Below are 14,711 nucleotides of genomic sequence, written 5' to 3'. Positions count from 1 at the left end.
AAGCTATGATGTCTCTCTCTCATGGGGGGGCCAAATTATCTGGGCGGGCAAAGCAGAGAAAGGGGAGGTAACCTTGCCCCTTATGACCTCATAGATTCCAGATCGGCCCATCTGAGCTTTCCTTTTCTCAAAGGCAGATTAGGACACCCAGGGATCGGTTTACACCTATCACTATTTCTAGCCACTGGGGGGGGGCATAGGCAGGCTGGGGGAACGGATACTGCCGCAGCCTGTCCCTCCCCCTATCTCACAATGCCTTGTTTCTCACTCCCGGAACTTATTGAGAGAGGGAGATCTAACGTTAGTCAACCTATTTAGAAAAATTTGAGTAGTAGGCTACTGATTTTTTTACTATTCAAATTATATTCGACTTTTGGAATTCGATCCAACAGCCCTAGTGCCGTGGTGTCAGATGCCGAAGGCCGCTACAAAGCGTTGTAATGAGTTGGGTCTGCAGGAGCCTTGAAGAGGATCCCAGATTACTTTTTTTTTCCTTCAATATTTGAGTACTGTCCCTTTAATGATGATTTGAAATGTACTATCTTCAATGAACTCAGATCAAATGACCAATTCATTAAAATATAGCTATAAGCCAATAAAGCACGAGGATTTAGTGGATTTACACATTCTGACCACTGGATTTCTGAATGCTCTGGTTCTTTGCAGGCTCACAGCTAGGACACAGCTAGGACTTCTGTTCAAATAAATGAGGGATTTATTTAATATTTAAGAGAAATTATTGAAATTTATATTCAAGTGTTCATGTTTGCAATGTAAAAAACAAAATCAGGCAATCACAACTTATTGAGTTAAGGGTATTTTCTACAAAAAAAAAAAAAAAAAAACCATCCTGTTTTTGGCTTCCAGACTTATAGACCATATAATGGTCAGGTGTGGAAATCCATTCATGATTACAGTACACGTGACAATGTCCAGACACTGATGCAACTACAACTTATACAAGGACACACAAACGGATTTAACTGACTTTTCAAAATCAAAGACTGGTTCTTTGCATGTCAACATTAAAAGAATGTAAAGGCTTTAAAAGTGGTGTATGCTTAATAAAAAAAGGCTTTACAACGCAAGCAATAGCAGTCTCAATTTCAGTAGCAAAAAAAAACAAAACTCCAAATGTTCTTTCTTTGTGGCTAACATTGGTTATTTTCTCCATCCATTTTCATGTAACCTCACAGACAGCAACGTATATCCATGTATACAACGTTTCTACAATACAGGTTTAAAATATAACAGAAAATCTGTTGAGTACTATCAAAAAGTACAGTAACCTGCGGTGGAGTCCAAAAGGAACTTAAAAGTTCCAGCACCTAAAGGCCATGCATGTGTGCATGTCGGTGACACAACTTTACAACCTCTCCGTGTGACACTTTGTTGCTATAACGCTGGCCGTCCGTTCAGTTTGTCATGCATGAGCGCAATGGCTCCACCTGTGAAGTCTCTGAGAACCTGCACCGTCTCCCGCTGGAGCTGCAGCGACTCGCGTACAAACTCCTGCTGGGTCTCTGCCAGCTGCTGTACCGACTCAGACAGAAGCTCCAGGGAGCGTGAAACCGTCTCCAACAGGATGTTGGTGGCGTGCTGTTCTTGAAGGCTCAGCGATGCATTCTGTAGCATGCTGTCTCTCATGTTCTGCGAGGGCTGACCTGGCATTGGAAGCGTGGCCGCTGGCGGTGCCGAGGACGTCTGAGGTTGTCCTTGTTTCTGGATGCCGTTGTTTCCTTGGTGATCCTCTGGTGGCTTTGCCGTTTGAGTGGAAGGAGGTATGTCATCTCTTTGGTCATCGTCCGAGTCTCCAAACGCAGCTTCGGCATCTTGAGTCAAGGAAAAAAGTCTCATCAGTGTTTTGTTATTACTAAAGCATGTTGCAAAAATGACCTAAATCTGTACAGAAATCTTGTAAGCTCACCTTCCATTGCAGGTATTTCATACTGCACATCAAAGACAGTTTGTGAAGAGTCCCCTGCAACATTCAGAGTATTTAAATAAAACAGTTATAAAAATATACATTCCTCCCCAATAGCGTTTTAGTTAAGCTACTGAAATGAACAGATCATTTAAAATATTGACACCCATGTGCCATACATTTATAGGGTGGGTGACATGGATTTGTTCAACTTGATGCGTGCTATCTAGACAAATAAACTTCACTGTTGTTAAGAATAAAATAAAGGTGTGTAAAAAAAGTATTTTTGGCACTCACTCAAGGTGTAGGAGGTTGGTGGGGGCATAGACGCCATGTCCAACCCCCCATTAGGGGAACTCTGCATTCCAATCATATCCTCCTCTTCCAATTCTTCTTCCTCCTCGGGCACATCGTCGTCATCTCCCAGTTGGCCAAAGTCACCCGTGCTCTGGTCTTCGTCGCCCATCTCCAGAATCTGGAGCACTATTTTCTCAGTCTGATTAAGGTCTCGGGAGAGACGAGAGTTGAGGCCCCTGTTGGGCACTGTTCCTGACCGCATGGCAGCCACCTTCCGCTTGGTGTCACACTTTAAATCCGACCACTTCTTGATGACTTCGATGACTTCACGTTGGCACTCTCCGATCTCGTTGACACGCGCAGTAATCTCTGCCCATGTGCGTTTCTTTATGTCAGTTGCCACACCCCGATTGAATTTGCCTTGGGGAGGAAAAACAAAATGACCTTAAGCAAGGGTGTTGGACTGGGGGTGGAAAGAGAACTGAGTACCCAGGGCCCTCATGTGAGGACTGGAGGGCATAAAAGATGCTAGAACAAATAGCTGTGGATGTGGGTTGGGGCCCATAGAGAATGCCTTTCTAGAGGGCCCAGAATTCTGTACTTACGCCCCTGACCTTGAGCACTTGACTTCAAATGTCATTGTGTCATAAATCAGGCCACATTCAACAGTTTAAAATTCACAGGTTTACTATAACGTCTATTATACCCTTTTATTTCATCTGCTTTGTGTATTTTATAGTTTTGATTAACTAGCTACTGTGCAATCGTTCACTTTCCAGGTACCCTGTCACAATATTTTCATTCTGAATGAGACAAGCACTTGAAGACACATACCCACAATAACCATACGGTGCTTCCTTACTTCATCCAACAGTATGTGGACTTCACTGAAAGAGAAACGTGCTTTTCTTTTCTTGAAGCGAGTGACACTGTCGTGGTTGTAGTATGTATGCAGCGAAGACATCCTCCCCACACAGTGTCAATAGGTATACAGCTGCTTTGTAGTCTCAGATGTGCTTTAACTTCTCCAGCTGCCTGTCAGGGGGAGTTGACATTAAAAAGAGCATGGGAGTGTTCATGATCAATCTACTCATGTGTCACCAGTGTATTGATTCACAAACTTTACTTTGCAATACATATTTGACACTAACAATGAAGGATACAGTCTACACAATAAGTTGACTTGATGCAAGATAAGTGACGTTAGTATTTACACAGTAATAACGTTACAAACGTTCAGGCACAACAGCTGAGCAGAAAGCATGCAAAAAGGTGTAGTTAATTGATTATGATAGCTTAATAGATAAATAAATGTGAACAGAAAATTGACATTTAACTGCAATGTTGCCGCATGCACCTGTCTTACGGTTTTGATATCGTTGAACATGGAAATGGAGCATGTTTGCGTAAGGTAATAACAATGTCAGTGCTAGCTGTGACAGTGAATGGACAATGGGCGATGCTTTGGTCGCTTTACACACACGACAGCCTAGTTAGCTTTGTGTAGAGCCCACTCGTAGTTCCATTCGAAGTATACCTTGATACCAACATTGGCCTGCTTATTCCTAACAAGTAGTTATTCAATGTTCCCCCATTGTGAAACATGCACTTAGTTGGCTAGCTTTGGTCTAGCTAATGCTACACAACAGCACACAGTAGGTAGCTAGCTCTCTTTGCAGCAAGACAACGTTAGCTAATGCTACCTTAGAGTCACAAATGGCTAATGGAGCACTTGGTTCACGTAACCTCACTTCGAAATAAACACCGTAATGGCAGCAATAGTTAATTGGATAGCAAACGTACCCTCAAGTCAAAGAAGTTAGGATTTGGTCCCGAAACGTAATGATAAACTTCCCTATCGACAAGATAGCTACAGTCAAGCTAGCCAGTGTAAAGCTAACGCGACACAAAAGATGTCCGGTTAACCTTAACTGTTAGCTAGCTAGCTAGCTAACGTTACCTAAAGCAGCTGGCTAAAGGATTATTGACGAACATACTAATGTTAGTATGACAACAGTACGGTGCCTTTGCGTTTTGGATTAACGTGTGATTTATAACAATGACCACTAATAATCTGGTGGTTTTCTTAATTGCATTGCTTCGTTTTATTTCATTATTCCCCCGTTGTAATAACGTGCTTTTATTTTGAAGGAGCACGCCTATAGCTCAGGTAGTCACACACACACACACACACACACACACACACACACACACACACACACACACACACACACGTTTTATACACATGTAATATATATATATATATATATATATATATATATATATATATATATATATATATATATATTAATTTATACTACTATTATACTATTTTAACACGTAATCTATCCTATTTTCTGAATCACTATTTACACTGTTAGGCCTATATATATTGTATCGTAATTATATTTTTTTCTATACTACTGTTTTAGGCTATATAGTATAATGGGAGCAAATATAACGTAACGCCCCCTGTGGATCAATAATGTAATTTTTTTATTCATATGTATTTGGTGCATCAATCGAAATTCATATACACTATGAGCCTTATGTTGCACCGGGCACAGCGTGGCGCAAAGCCCGACGCAAGCGTCTATGCTATTCAAAGACAGACGCAGATGTTGATTTCCCGTCCTGCGCCCCCATCGTTTGTTTAGCAAATACACCTGCGCCCATCTTTGCGCCCGTGCTCGTGCTGGTCTTACATGGAGGTGTGTTCAGGTGCATTATGGGCGTATTGCTATCTTGAGGCAGCGGGAAGTGATTGCGCCATTGACATCCAAAAACCTGGTCTAAAGTCAATACTGCAGCATTTTATTGTTATTTTAACAGCACATTAGGAAAATACGCCTAGGCTCATGCACAGTGTGACAACACTATTATTGTTAAGCAAACAGGGAAGCACAACAGCACACACGCATGCAAAAGATTAAAAATAAAAATATGACTGCAAATCCGTCATCATAATAGCAATGCGCCAAGGTACAAACACGCCTGGCCGTTGAAGGGAAGATAGCTGACACTCTGATTGATTTATTGCATGTTACACCTATGATTAATGAAGACACTAACTACAACCCTTTAGAACCATGCGCACGGACCCTTTTTTCCCGCCGTCATACTAGCAAAGGTGGATATGGACACGCCCTAAACGCACCTGCGCCATGCGCTTCATGCCATGCGCTTAAGTCATTAAAATAGGACCCTATAGGTCCGAATAGGACATTAAGGCTGGATGTATGGATAGAAAGCTTTGAAGCACAAGAACCACATTTGAAACGCCACTTGGAGCTGCATTCAATTGCAAAATTCGCAAGGTCACTGAATAATGACTAAAATTAGCCTCCAATAACTTTTGGTAGTGCATTAAAAATAAGAGTGGCACATTTTAACATACCTTTTTATTCCAAATATGGCACAGATATATAATAACCAAGCATTTTCAGTAACAAGTAAATTAGTCTGGCTATAATGTGGTTAAAACACTTAATAATGGCATCTTTACTATTGGCTGCATGCATAAGTGGCATACACAAGTCATATATTATCAATTTACACATTGTGTGGGGATTATCTAGTACAGGCGTTTTGAATAACACTGTGATAAGTAAAGGGATCAGTCATCTGATATATGGCGATTTCTATGGCCAAGTTGCATAACCAAAATTGAAAATGAAATGGAAAAACATTAGCCTACCGGTTTGGGGCTGGTTTCACAAGGATGTTGAATACGACTGTGGTCTAAGAAATAGTGACGTTACATCTAGAACTTTACAAAGCTGTCTAAGTCTTTCTGAAAGTCTCTGCAAAGACCGCCCGCCTATACCCATTTACATTTTACCCAAATTAGGCCTCTACTCTGGGCTGCATACTGTAGGTGTGAACAGACTGCCAACACTCCTGTTAGTGTTGTTTTCCCATTTGGCTGGGACAACACACCTTGATTAGTCATGTTTCTTAGGACTTGATGGGATTTGGTAAGTAATTCTCAGAATAGCTCCACCCAACCTCATCCTATTCAGAGGTCTACTCAGTCATAATACCTGAAAATATACTGAGTGCTGAGCCTTTAACATTTAGGACAGATTTGTTGTTTGCCATATGGGTACATTAACAATATCAAATGCCCTGCAACTCCTTCCAGATGTTTTCAAGTCCTCTGCTCAGGCAAATGTTGGGTGAAGTAAGGGACGTTTTTCTGATTTAGCTAGCAAGTGACAGAGTTGTCAGGTGTAAATTCTTTTTGTCTAGCATTTTACAATTTAAACAGTCTCGGTGCAAAACTAATATTGGCCCATCACCACAGATGCACACATACAATCTTTGTGAAACCAGCCACAGCCAACTTTGAACGGAAACTTCCTGCTTTCACATTAGGTTTTTCACGAAAGTCACTGTGTAAAACATCTTGATGTTGGCCCGCCTGCTCTCAGGCACGAGGAAGATCAAATGCATATGCCAAACAGACGGACCAAATGATAACCAATTCAATATCCTAGCACCTTTATGCACCTAAATTATGAGTTGATGCTCAGCTATGGGTACCATTGTGAGCGCAGGTTTGTGCTTTGCTGGGTTGGCTAATACAGTATACATTCTATCTCGCAAGTATAATGGAACAGTGAACAATCCAACAACACTTGCATTAACATAAAAAAGAAACCTGCGCACACAAGGGATACTGCTGGATAACAGGACGCTGTAACGATGACTGAGAATATATTTTGCACTAAAGTGGACAAACATAGTGGTTTCATATGACAAGCAGGAGAGACATCATCTGGACTCAAGAGTACATGGTCAACTGAAGCCACTGAAAAGACAAGAGCAGAGAGGATGACTTAATCAAATGCTTTCAAAAAAATCTGGATTCCAGTCAATTCCCATTGATATTTAAAGAGATCACTTTACCTCCTGAACATTGACTTTGATAGTCCCATTGCCATCTTTATCCAGGGTTTGGAAGGCACCTGAATCCAAACAAACATTAAGCCTGTTACACCTTCACGCTATGAGTCAGTCATTCTTATTACACACATAAAGCTGCTAAACCAACAAATTAATTCATTTATTAAAAGACTGATGTTTCAAACTTACGGCACATGGCATCCAGCCTCACAAGGCAGCCAATGTAGTTGTCAAAATCCAGGTTTCCATTTTCATCGCTGTATCTGCGAATTATCATGTTGAACAGCTGGTCATTGAGGGGGAAGCCTGAGGAAGAGATCAGCACGTAAAATCACTGCCTATTACAATCAAACAGCATAGAGCTGGGCAACATATCAATATTATATCAATATCCTGATAAGAGACTATATTGTCTTAGATTTTGGATATTGTTTTATGGCATTAGTGTTGTATTTTCCTGGTTTTAAAGGCTGCATCACAGATGATGTCACTTTCTGAACTTACCAGACTGTTCTAGCTGTTCTATAATCTGCCTTTACCCACTTAGTCATTATATCCACATTACTGAAGATTATTTATCAAAAATCTCATTGTGTAAATATTTTGTGAAAGCACCAATAGTCAACACTACAATATTGTTGCGGTATTGACATTAAGGAATTTGGTAAAAAATATTGTGACATTTGATTTTCTCCTTATTGTAGCATTCACAGAAAGATCACATACATGTCAATGGGCTTAACACACAAAACACAAACAGCTGGTATGATATTCAAATCATTAACCCTTAACACATCAGAAAACTTGGACTTATCTTAATGTGGCTGCTCAAGTCTGTCAAGGTGTTGGGATATTGGTCAAGCAGTTTATTTATGTAACTAGTGTTGTGTTCACTGACCGTGACAAGACAATAAAACTATGTAGGGCTGAACCGATTCCTGAACTACCTCGAGTAATTCGATAACTAAAAATAAATAAAGCTTTGTTTAATCCATATAACTACATTTGCACGGATGATTTTTACTGCCACGCAACAGGCGTTGAGAAAGAAGACTGCAAAATGGAGGAAGAGAGAAATAAGCGAAGGGCGAAGGTAAGAGACGACAGAAAGTTTCCACAGTTTGGGATCACTCCGAGCTGAAACAAAACTCTGTCCAGTGTGCCTACTGTAAAACCGAGCTAGCTTAGCATCATTGTTTCAGCAGAAAGCAGCTAGAGTTGAGAGCTCCCCCCCACTCATCGGCTGCCAAAAGTCTGCAGGGTGATGCTAAACCCGGGGTCCCCTCCCGGCAGATGTGGGGGGAGCTCCCACACTGCTGTGACAGAGCTGGTTAGGTGATTGAGTTACTTTTTCATTTGATGAGACATGTCTTATTTAAAAAAGATTTCTTATCCGATTACTCAACGGAATAATAATGGACTACTTTAGTAATTGATAGCTCCAGCCCTAAAAGTATGCTTGCAGAGGCAAAGCTAAACCCGACCAAAAACAAAAAGGGTCTTTATGTGAATGTACCCGAGTCAAACTTTCGTTTAAAAGCAAATTTATAACGGAAGTGCCACTTTTAAGATTTACCATGTTCTCGTTTTAGGTCAACTCTTATGTTAAATTTTTTATTTTTAGTTTTTATTCCTCTTTTTAGTCACCTTAAACAGGGGTTTTTGTATGCGTTTATGCAAAAGTTTGACTTGGGTACATTCACAACAGACCCTAGGTTGCATTTTGGCGAGAGTTATGCTTTTAGGTAGGCGCCCTGTTTGAGTGTAGCCATTTAGAAGGGAGGGGAGTTGACCAGCTGACGCGCTGATGCGGATCAGCTGGTGCGACCGTGCTGTTGGCCAATAGCGGTTAGCGGCGTCTTGACTGCTTGGCCTGCCAGAACGAACACTGGACGCTCAATTTTCATATAGGTCTCTGTCTTATGAGACAGTTATCTAAATTCAATACGTTCTATGTTTAAATGATGTACAGCCACATGTTGACGTTTATTAAAAGCCCTTTTGTAAGTTCTTACTGCATCCATGACTACTACTTTCTGATTCCTGGTGTTTATCTAGTTTATTTTGGCTGTGTCTCTTCAGTAGCTGTGCAAACAGAGGGAAAAACAATACGACAACTCACCAGCAGCTCTGAAAGCATTGGGCAACTCATTTGCACCAATGTAACCGGAACAGTCTGTGTCACAGGTTTTGTACACTCCCTAAACAAGAACGAAAAGTATATAAGCATACATGTCGACAAGGTTTCCTGGTAAGCTGATTCAAAACCAACAGTATATCTTTGACAACCTACATACAGTAGCTGTCAACAGGACAGCTATAGGAGACATTCCTTTAGAGAATAATGCAAAAAAATGAATATTTCTTATTCTTCACAAATAAAAGTAAGGGTGGGTTTTTTTTTTCTTTTTTCGGTGGGCTTATTCAACACGCACCAAATACATGTGTCAAATTACTGATAAAGTACGTTGTTTGACAGGAAATGAAATCTGTTCCACATTAATAATGTGTGCCCTTCAGTAAAACATGGTCTACAGATTTATGTGCACGTGCACCAAAAGTCCTTTATAACCACAATAAACAGCTGATACTGTATATACTATAAGATACCGTTTCTTCTGTGCTCACTGTTGCCGGAGATGAACACTGACCATGGTGCAGTAACTGTGGAGCGCACTTGTGTAGGACAACTGACATGGGGCTGCTGTACTTGCCTGCCATTTCTTTATATTGTCCCAGAGGTGCTTGAATTCGTGAAAGCCCAGTTTCCCAGTGCTGTCACTCTGAAGCAGCATTAAGGACAAAAGACAAAAAGTGTAGTTCTATGGCTCCAGTAGACAAACAGTTGCCCTTCTTGTGAACACGCTGGATTTGCCTAAGGCGTGTTTTTCCTCCACTTCCTCATTCATGCGGTATATAATTCACAGGAAAAAAAATGAATGCCAACTTTTTTTCCTGACTTGTTCAGTTGAAGTTTAAACTACAAATGACATTACCTTCAAAGAAATTTAAATATCTAATACCAAATTAGAAAGTCTGTTATAGGGCTTTTTGTTTTGTTAAACCTTATTTCTTAAAATAGATCTATTCGGACTAGTGTAAAGTTTTTCCTTTTGATTAATTGCGTTATTTTCAAATGTTATGTCTGTGTGTGGTGTGCAGTGTGATGACGTGAAGCGTATTGTCACAAGAACAGATTGTAGGACCCCATGAAGAATAGCTTCTAGCTTATGCTGAAGCTAATGGGGATCCAACTAAAAAACAAAAACATGGATCATATAAGTCCCATTCCGCTGCCCATTGACTATTAATGCATTTTCCAGCATACGCAACGCTCTGCAGTTTCACCTACCTGTTTTGATCGTGGCCCCTTACGTCTTGGAAATCTGATATCTGCTCAGTGCTTAACAGTACAACTGCCATAGCCCACGCCATTTAACGTTGTGATTCAAAAAAATATACCTCTTATCATGTGTGCTGTGTTTCCCCCCTGCCCTTACTTTCTCCTACATACATATCCTGCCCATGCCTGTATCGTCATAATGATAGAATCCCGTTTAGAAAATCACTTTTGGTGCCGTTTTTGCACAAAAAAAAACAAAAACTCTTAAGTCGTCAGGATAGGCTCTGATTAATGGTGGTACTCACATCACCTCTCCTCCTGCAGCTGAACTGACGCATTGGCCTGATGACCGTACGGCACATTGAGACAATGAATGCAACACAGAAACTAATTCAGAAACTAATTTTCATGCCAATATTCCCTCACATGCACACTAAGGTGAGTAGGTCCCCAGTATTCATCCTGTCATGTGTAAAACATCAGAGATGAAAGCGAAACTAACACAATTACACTTTCTGTCTGACTAATAAAAAGTTGTGTCCCGTCACAGGAGTCCCGTTTGTGCACTAAACGCTGTAATAATGTCAGGAATGTTGTTTATGTGACTCATTTGATCAAATAAATTGTATTATTTTAGTTAGGCGGTTGTGTATGTTGACCGTTTAACTGAAAGACACACTGCACACAGGAGAGCTGGGGCCTGTTGCACGAAAGTAGAATAAAGATATCCAGGATAAATGAAAAAGCGCAGCTTGACTTAGTGTGATCAGGCCATGTTTCATCCCTGTCTGTCCGCAGCCTTAATGCGCTGTGGCTGTGATGGAGTCTGGTGAGCAGACATTGGCCAACGTGTTTGTTCTGTGTATTTCTACTGTGCCGTCACTGTCCCCTGGGTTACACAACACATTAAGCCTACTAATGGTAGAAAGGATACATCCATGACTGCCACCATGCTCCTACAAGACTCAATGCTGAAACCATCTGTCTTCAGGTCCCCGTCTGAAACACAGGAAAGCATGTTTCCATGTCATTTATCTCTTTTAAAAGATGCATAGAAATGTGTAAGTAGTGTAAAAAGGACTGAATCCTGACAAGAGCATATAAGATCACAAAGAACTACAAGAAATATACACAGGGATGTGGAAGAAAAAAGTAAGTAAATATGAAACACGTCTTACGCTTTGTAATGATTCTGTTCAGGATGTTCATCAGCTCAGCGGGGCTCACTTCCATATCCTATTGGACAAATATTAAGCACTGTAAGCATCCCAAAGTCAGCAGAAACCTGTGCAGACACCCAACTGTATTGTGTGACATAATGCATGATGCAGAAACATTCTTTGAACCGTTCAAACCCCAAGTAGTCTTAGATGTGTTAATAAAATTGACTATATTTATAAGATTTAGGTGCCGCACCAGAGCCCGGTTTGGCAGCACCTACACCGAATGAATGTAACTAAAAAACTTTCCCCAAATCTAATGATTGTAGTCGGTCCCCGTTGGACTTATCATTATCTGCTCTAGCTTTTCCAACGTTTCAGACACAGATATGGTAAGAATAATGAAAAAACTAACATTTTTCCTGACAGATAAACCCTAAACTCCCGTCAAATACAGTACGTGCACCTGAATCTTCTACACATCGAGGGAAAACACTGTATATAGATAGTGTGGTTACTGCTGAAAACCAAAGAAATTCAAAGAGAAGCACAGGCAAACATAGCACTTACATCTCCAGCAAGTTGCTGGAAGACTCTGCGGAACTGTTTCTCTTCGTTGCTCTCATTCTGCTCTGCATATTGGACTGGTCTGCGGGGGGGAGGCTGCAGGACAGAGTCACAGCAAACATCAGAATCCACAGTTAGCAGAGCTGAAGGTCACATAGCGCTGGAAATATAATGGCTGTCACTCACAGGTTCAGAAGGCACGAACTGGGCTGGGTCGATGTTGCTACAAAAACAGGATCAACGGGTAAGACAGAGGTTTAGCCACAAATCAGCTTTTTTGGTTTTGACAGGTTAGACTTCGTGCAGATTCTCACCTGACAACCTCAATGAGGCCACTCATAAATTTCTTGGCAAAAAACATCTTGTGTCAACTGTGAATGCAAAACGCAAAGGATTTAGACAAAAGATTTAAACCACAGTCCAGGTTCTTGACTAACAATGTCAGCACGGTGGGAGCATGGTGTTAGGCATGTATCTATTAGGGGTGGGAGAAAAAAAGAAAAGAAAAATTGATACAGCATTGTATCGTGATATTTTCTGTGGCAATACTGTATCGATACACAGAAGCCAACTATCGATCTACTATATTATATATATATATATATATATATATATATATATGTCTAATATATCTATACATCATACATACATACATACAACATGTTGGTTAGTTTCCATCCATCCATCCATCGTTGTTCGTTTGTCTGCTTAAAAATCCCATTTTGCAGCAATACATTAAGTGAGATAACAAACAGAAGATATTTTTTCTTTTGATATAATATATATTATAATAATATATATAGATATATCGGTCATCAATCTATTCAAGGTGTGTGTTAAAAAAAATTATATTGTATTGTGACATAAGTATCGGGATTATATTGTGAGGCCTCTGGTGATTCCCACCCCCAGTATCTATGCAGTAAGTATAATCAAAATGTAAAAAAAGAAATGAATTTATGGCAGCAGTGATCACTTGTGGTTAGAGTAATACAGGTAAAATGTGAAAAGAAAAGTCACAACACTGACTATAGAAACTACTTTACGCAAGAAGAGTATTAGGGCCTCATGTGAAAAAATGTATTTGAGTTCTGAGTTTAAACTCAAGACTCAAATACATGTCTTCACATGTGGGCCTAATTGTCTTCAGTACTAACTAGACCTTAATCCCAATGTGATGCAGTTTTTTCTCTCAAATGTGGTTTTAGTCGGCGAATTGTTTGGTGCTGTGCAGGGGCCTATTTCATTCCTTGTGGAAATCTAATAACCAATAAGAATCAGAAAGCAGACCCAGATGGCACAAAGCATACTCAAACATACAACAACTGGTTAAACTTGCTGTCAATCAAGCGATGGCATTTCCTGTGGTATCTTTAATCTTATTAGAACACCCAATAAGGTATTGGGTGTGGGTATGGGAAAACATGTCAATGCCGCACCCAGATAGCGAAAAAAAGACCAGGTTTAAAAAGTTATCTTGGTGCATAATATGTAATAAACTTTATAGAGCCCACTGTAGCAGATAATTAGCATGTCCCACTTCAGCATTACCGAAAAGTTACGTTCCTACTAGCGGAGATTAACAGATTCCGAAACTTTAACCCCGCAAAAGATATAACATTAGCCAATTTAAGGCTAGAGCTAACGTTACATTATATTAACATTAACGTTATACTCTCGATAATTGGCATTATGTCAAGTTAGCTTATGTTACTGACACCATGAATTACGTCTGCCTAATTATAATACCATCAAAACAAACCCGTGCAAACTAGTAAGCGACAACATAGCTAGCTAACTTCCTGACGGTGCAGCTAAAGATGCTAAAACGCTAGCTAGCTAATTTACGCGTTAGCTAGGCTCGAATTAAGCTAACTTAAATGACTAGGTACACTGTCTGTCAAATTCCGCACAACTTTGCCGTAATGAACAACTATCTAACCATACATTGGTACTTTGATAACACAGACTTGACGTGTGCATTTAGTTACCTTAAGGCAACAGCACTTCGTAGAGTCGATAGCAGGATATTTGACTTGCTCTAAACTCAGCAGGCAGGAGCTCCAGTCACACACCCCAACCCTTTAGCCTATGGCCCCAACTGACGCTACAGAGAGGAACCGGGATGCGAGAGGATGACTCACAGTTGTTTCCGTCTTTGCTTTGGGTTTCAGTAAAAGCAATGACTGGCTCGATACGATTCGAGACATTGGTGGAAACAATGCACTTAAATTAGTCTTTTGTTGCGAGGTTGGTCTGGTTGCGCGAATGCCAACCAGTTGTCATGCTATGTGCGGATTTTTGTTTTGGACATGCGCAACGTACGCGGATAGACAATTTTCCTCTTTAGCTATATCATCTTTGTTGTTCTTCGCGCTATCTTTAAATTTCTCAATTTTTTAATTTATTTTTGCGTGCAAACTCAGTTACAGCATGTCCCATCTTCCTTCTATGGGATATGACCATAGACTGTATATTGATATTAATATTAACTGTCAATGACTGTGACCCA

At 40.4% G+C, this 14,711-nt stretch overlaps 2 protein-coding genes across 4 annotated transcripts; both read right to left on the bottom strand.

The window, feature by feature from the left end:
• Positions 1-692: 692 nt before the first annotated feature.
• On the bottom strand, positions 693-4,284 carry zgc:153990 (uncharacterized). 2 transcript variants are annotated; one of them, XM_032533097.1, is made up of 5 exons: positions 4,025-4,284; positions 3,056-3,256; positions 2,222-2,641; positions 1,928-1,981; positions 693-1,832 (listed from the first exon to the last, which is right to left on the bottom strand). In XM_032533097.1, exons 2-5 carry the CDS (start codon positions 3,183-3,185, stop codon positions 1,396-1,398), a joined length of 1,041 nt encoding a protein of 346 aa, XP_032388988.1. In that variant the 5' UTR covers positions 3,186-3,256; positions 4,025-4,284; the 3' UTR covers positions 693-1,395. The 2 variants fall into 2 exon arrangements, with proteins under 2 accessions (XP_032388988.1, XP_032388989.1); XM_032533098.1 differs by having other exon boundaries at positions 3,056-3,252; positions 4,025-4,255.
• A 1,323-nt stretch (positions 4,285-5,607) lies between these two features.
• On the bottom strand, positions 5,608-14,460 carry capns1a (calpain, small subunit 1 a). 2 transcript variants are annotated; one of them, XM_032533108.1, is made up of 11 exons: positions 14,191-14,460; positions 12,514-12,570; positions 12,386-12,422; positions 12,203-12,295; positions 11,651-11,708; positions 11,407-11,471; positions 9,840-9,912; positions 9,252-9,326; positions 7,319-7,435; positions 7,133-7,191; positions 5,608-7,034 (listed from the first exon to the last, which is right to left on the bottom strand). In XM_032533108.1, the coding sequence occupies exons 2-11, from the start codon at positions 12,558-12,560 to the stop codon at positions 7,008-7,010; spliced, it is 651 nt and encodes a 216-aa protein (XP_032388999.1). In that variant the 5' UTR covers positions 12,561-12,570; positions 14,191-14,460; the 3' UTR covers positions 5,608-7,007. The 2 variants fall into 2 exon arrangements, with proteins under 2 accessions (XP_032388999.1, XP_032388998.1); XM_032533107.1 differs by having other exon boundaries at positions 9,252-9,330; positions 9,844-9,912.
• Positions 14,461-14,711: the final 251 nt, after the last annotated feature.

This window comes from Etheostoma spectabile, chromosome 13 (assembly GCF_008692095.1).
Source record: "Etheostoma spectabile isolate EspeVRDwgs_2016 chromosome 13, UIUC_Espe_1.0, whole genome shotgun sequence".
Lineage (NCBI taxonomy): Eukaryota > Metazoa > Chordata > Actinopteri > Perciformes > Percidae > Etheostoma > Etheostoma spectabile.
This window is presented reverse-complemented; position numbering and strand designations above follow the sequence as displayed.

Excerpts from the sequence above, each read along its gene's own strand:
- zgc:153990 (XM_032533097.1), bottom strand. The coding sequence starts at position 3,185 with ATGTCTTCGCTGCATACATACTACAACCACGACAGTGTCACTCGCTTC. Across the intron at positions 1,982-2,221 it reads ACCAACCTCCTACACCTTGA|GGGACTCTTCACAAACTGTC; the intron begins GTGAGTGCCAAA and ends TGAATGTTGCAG. Across the intron at positions 1,833-1,927 it reads TGAAATACCTGCAATGGAAG|ATGCCGAAGCTGCGTTTGGA; the intron begins GTGAGCTTACAA and ends CCTTGACTCAAG.
- capns1a (XM_032533108.1), bottom strand. The coding sequence starts at position 12,560 with ATGTTTTTTGCCAAGAAATTTATGAGTGGCCTCATTGAGGTTGTCAG. Across the intron at positions 12,296-12,385 it reads AGTTCGTGCCTTCTGAACCT|CCTCCCCCCCGCAGACCAGT; the intron begins GTGAGTGACAGC and ends TCTGTCCTGCAG. Across the intron at positions 9,913-11,406 it reads GCATGGTGGCAGTCATGGAT|AGTGACAGCACTGGGAAACT; the intron begins GTATCCTTTCTA and ends ATGCTGCTTCAG.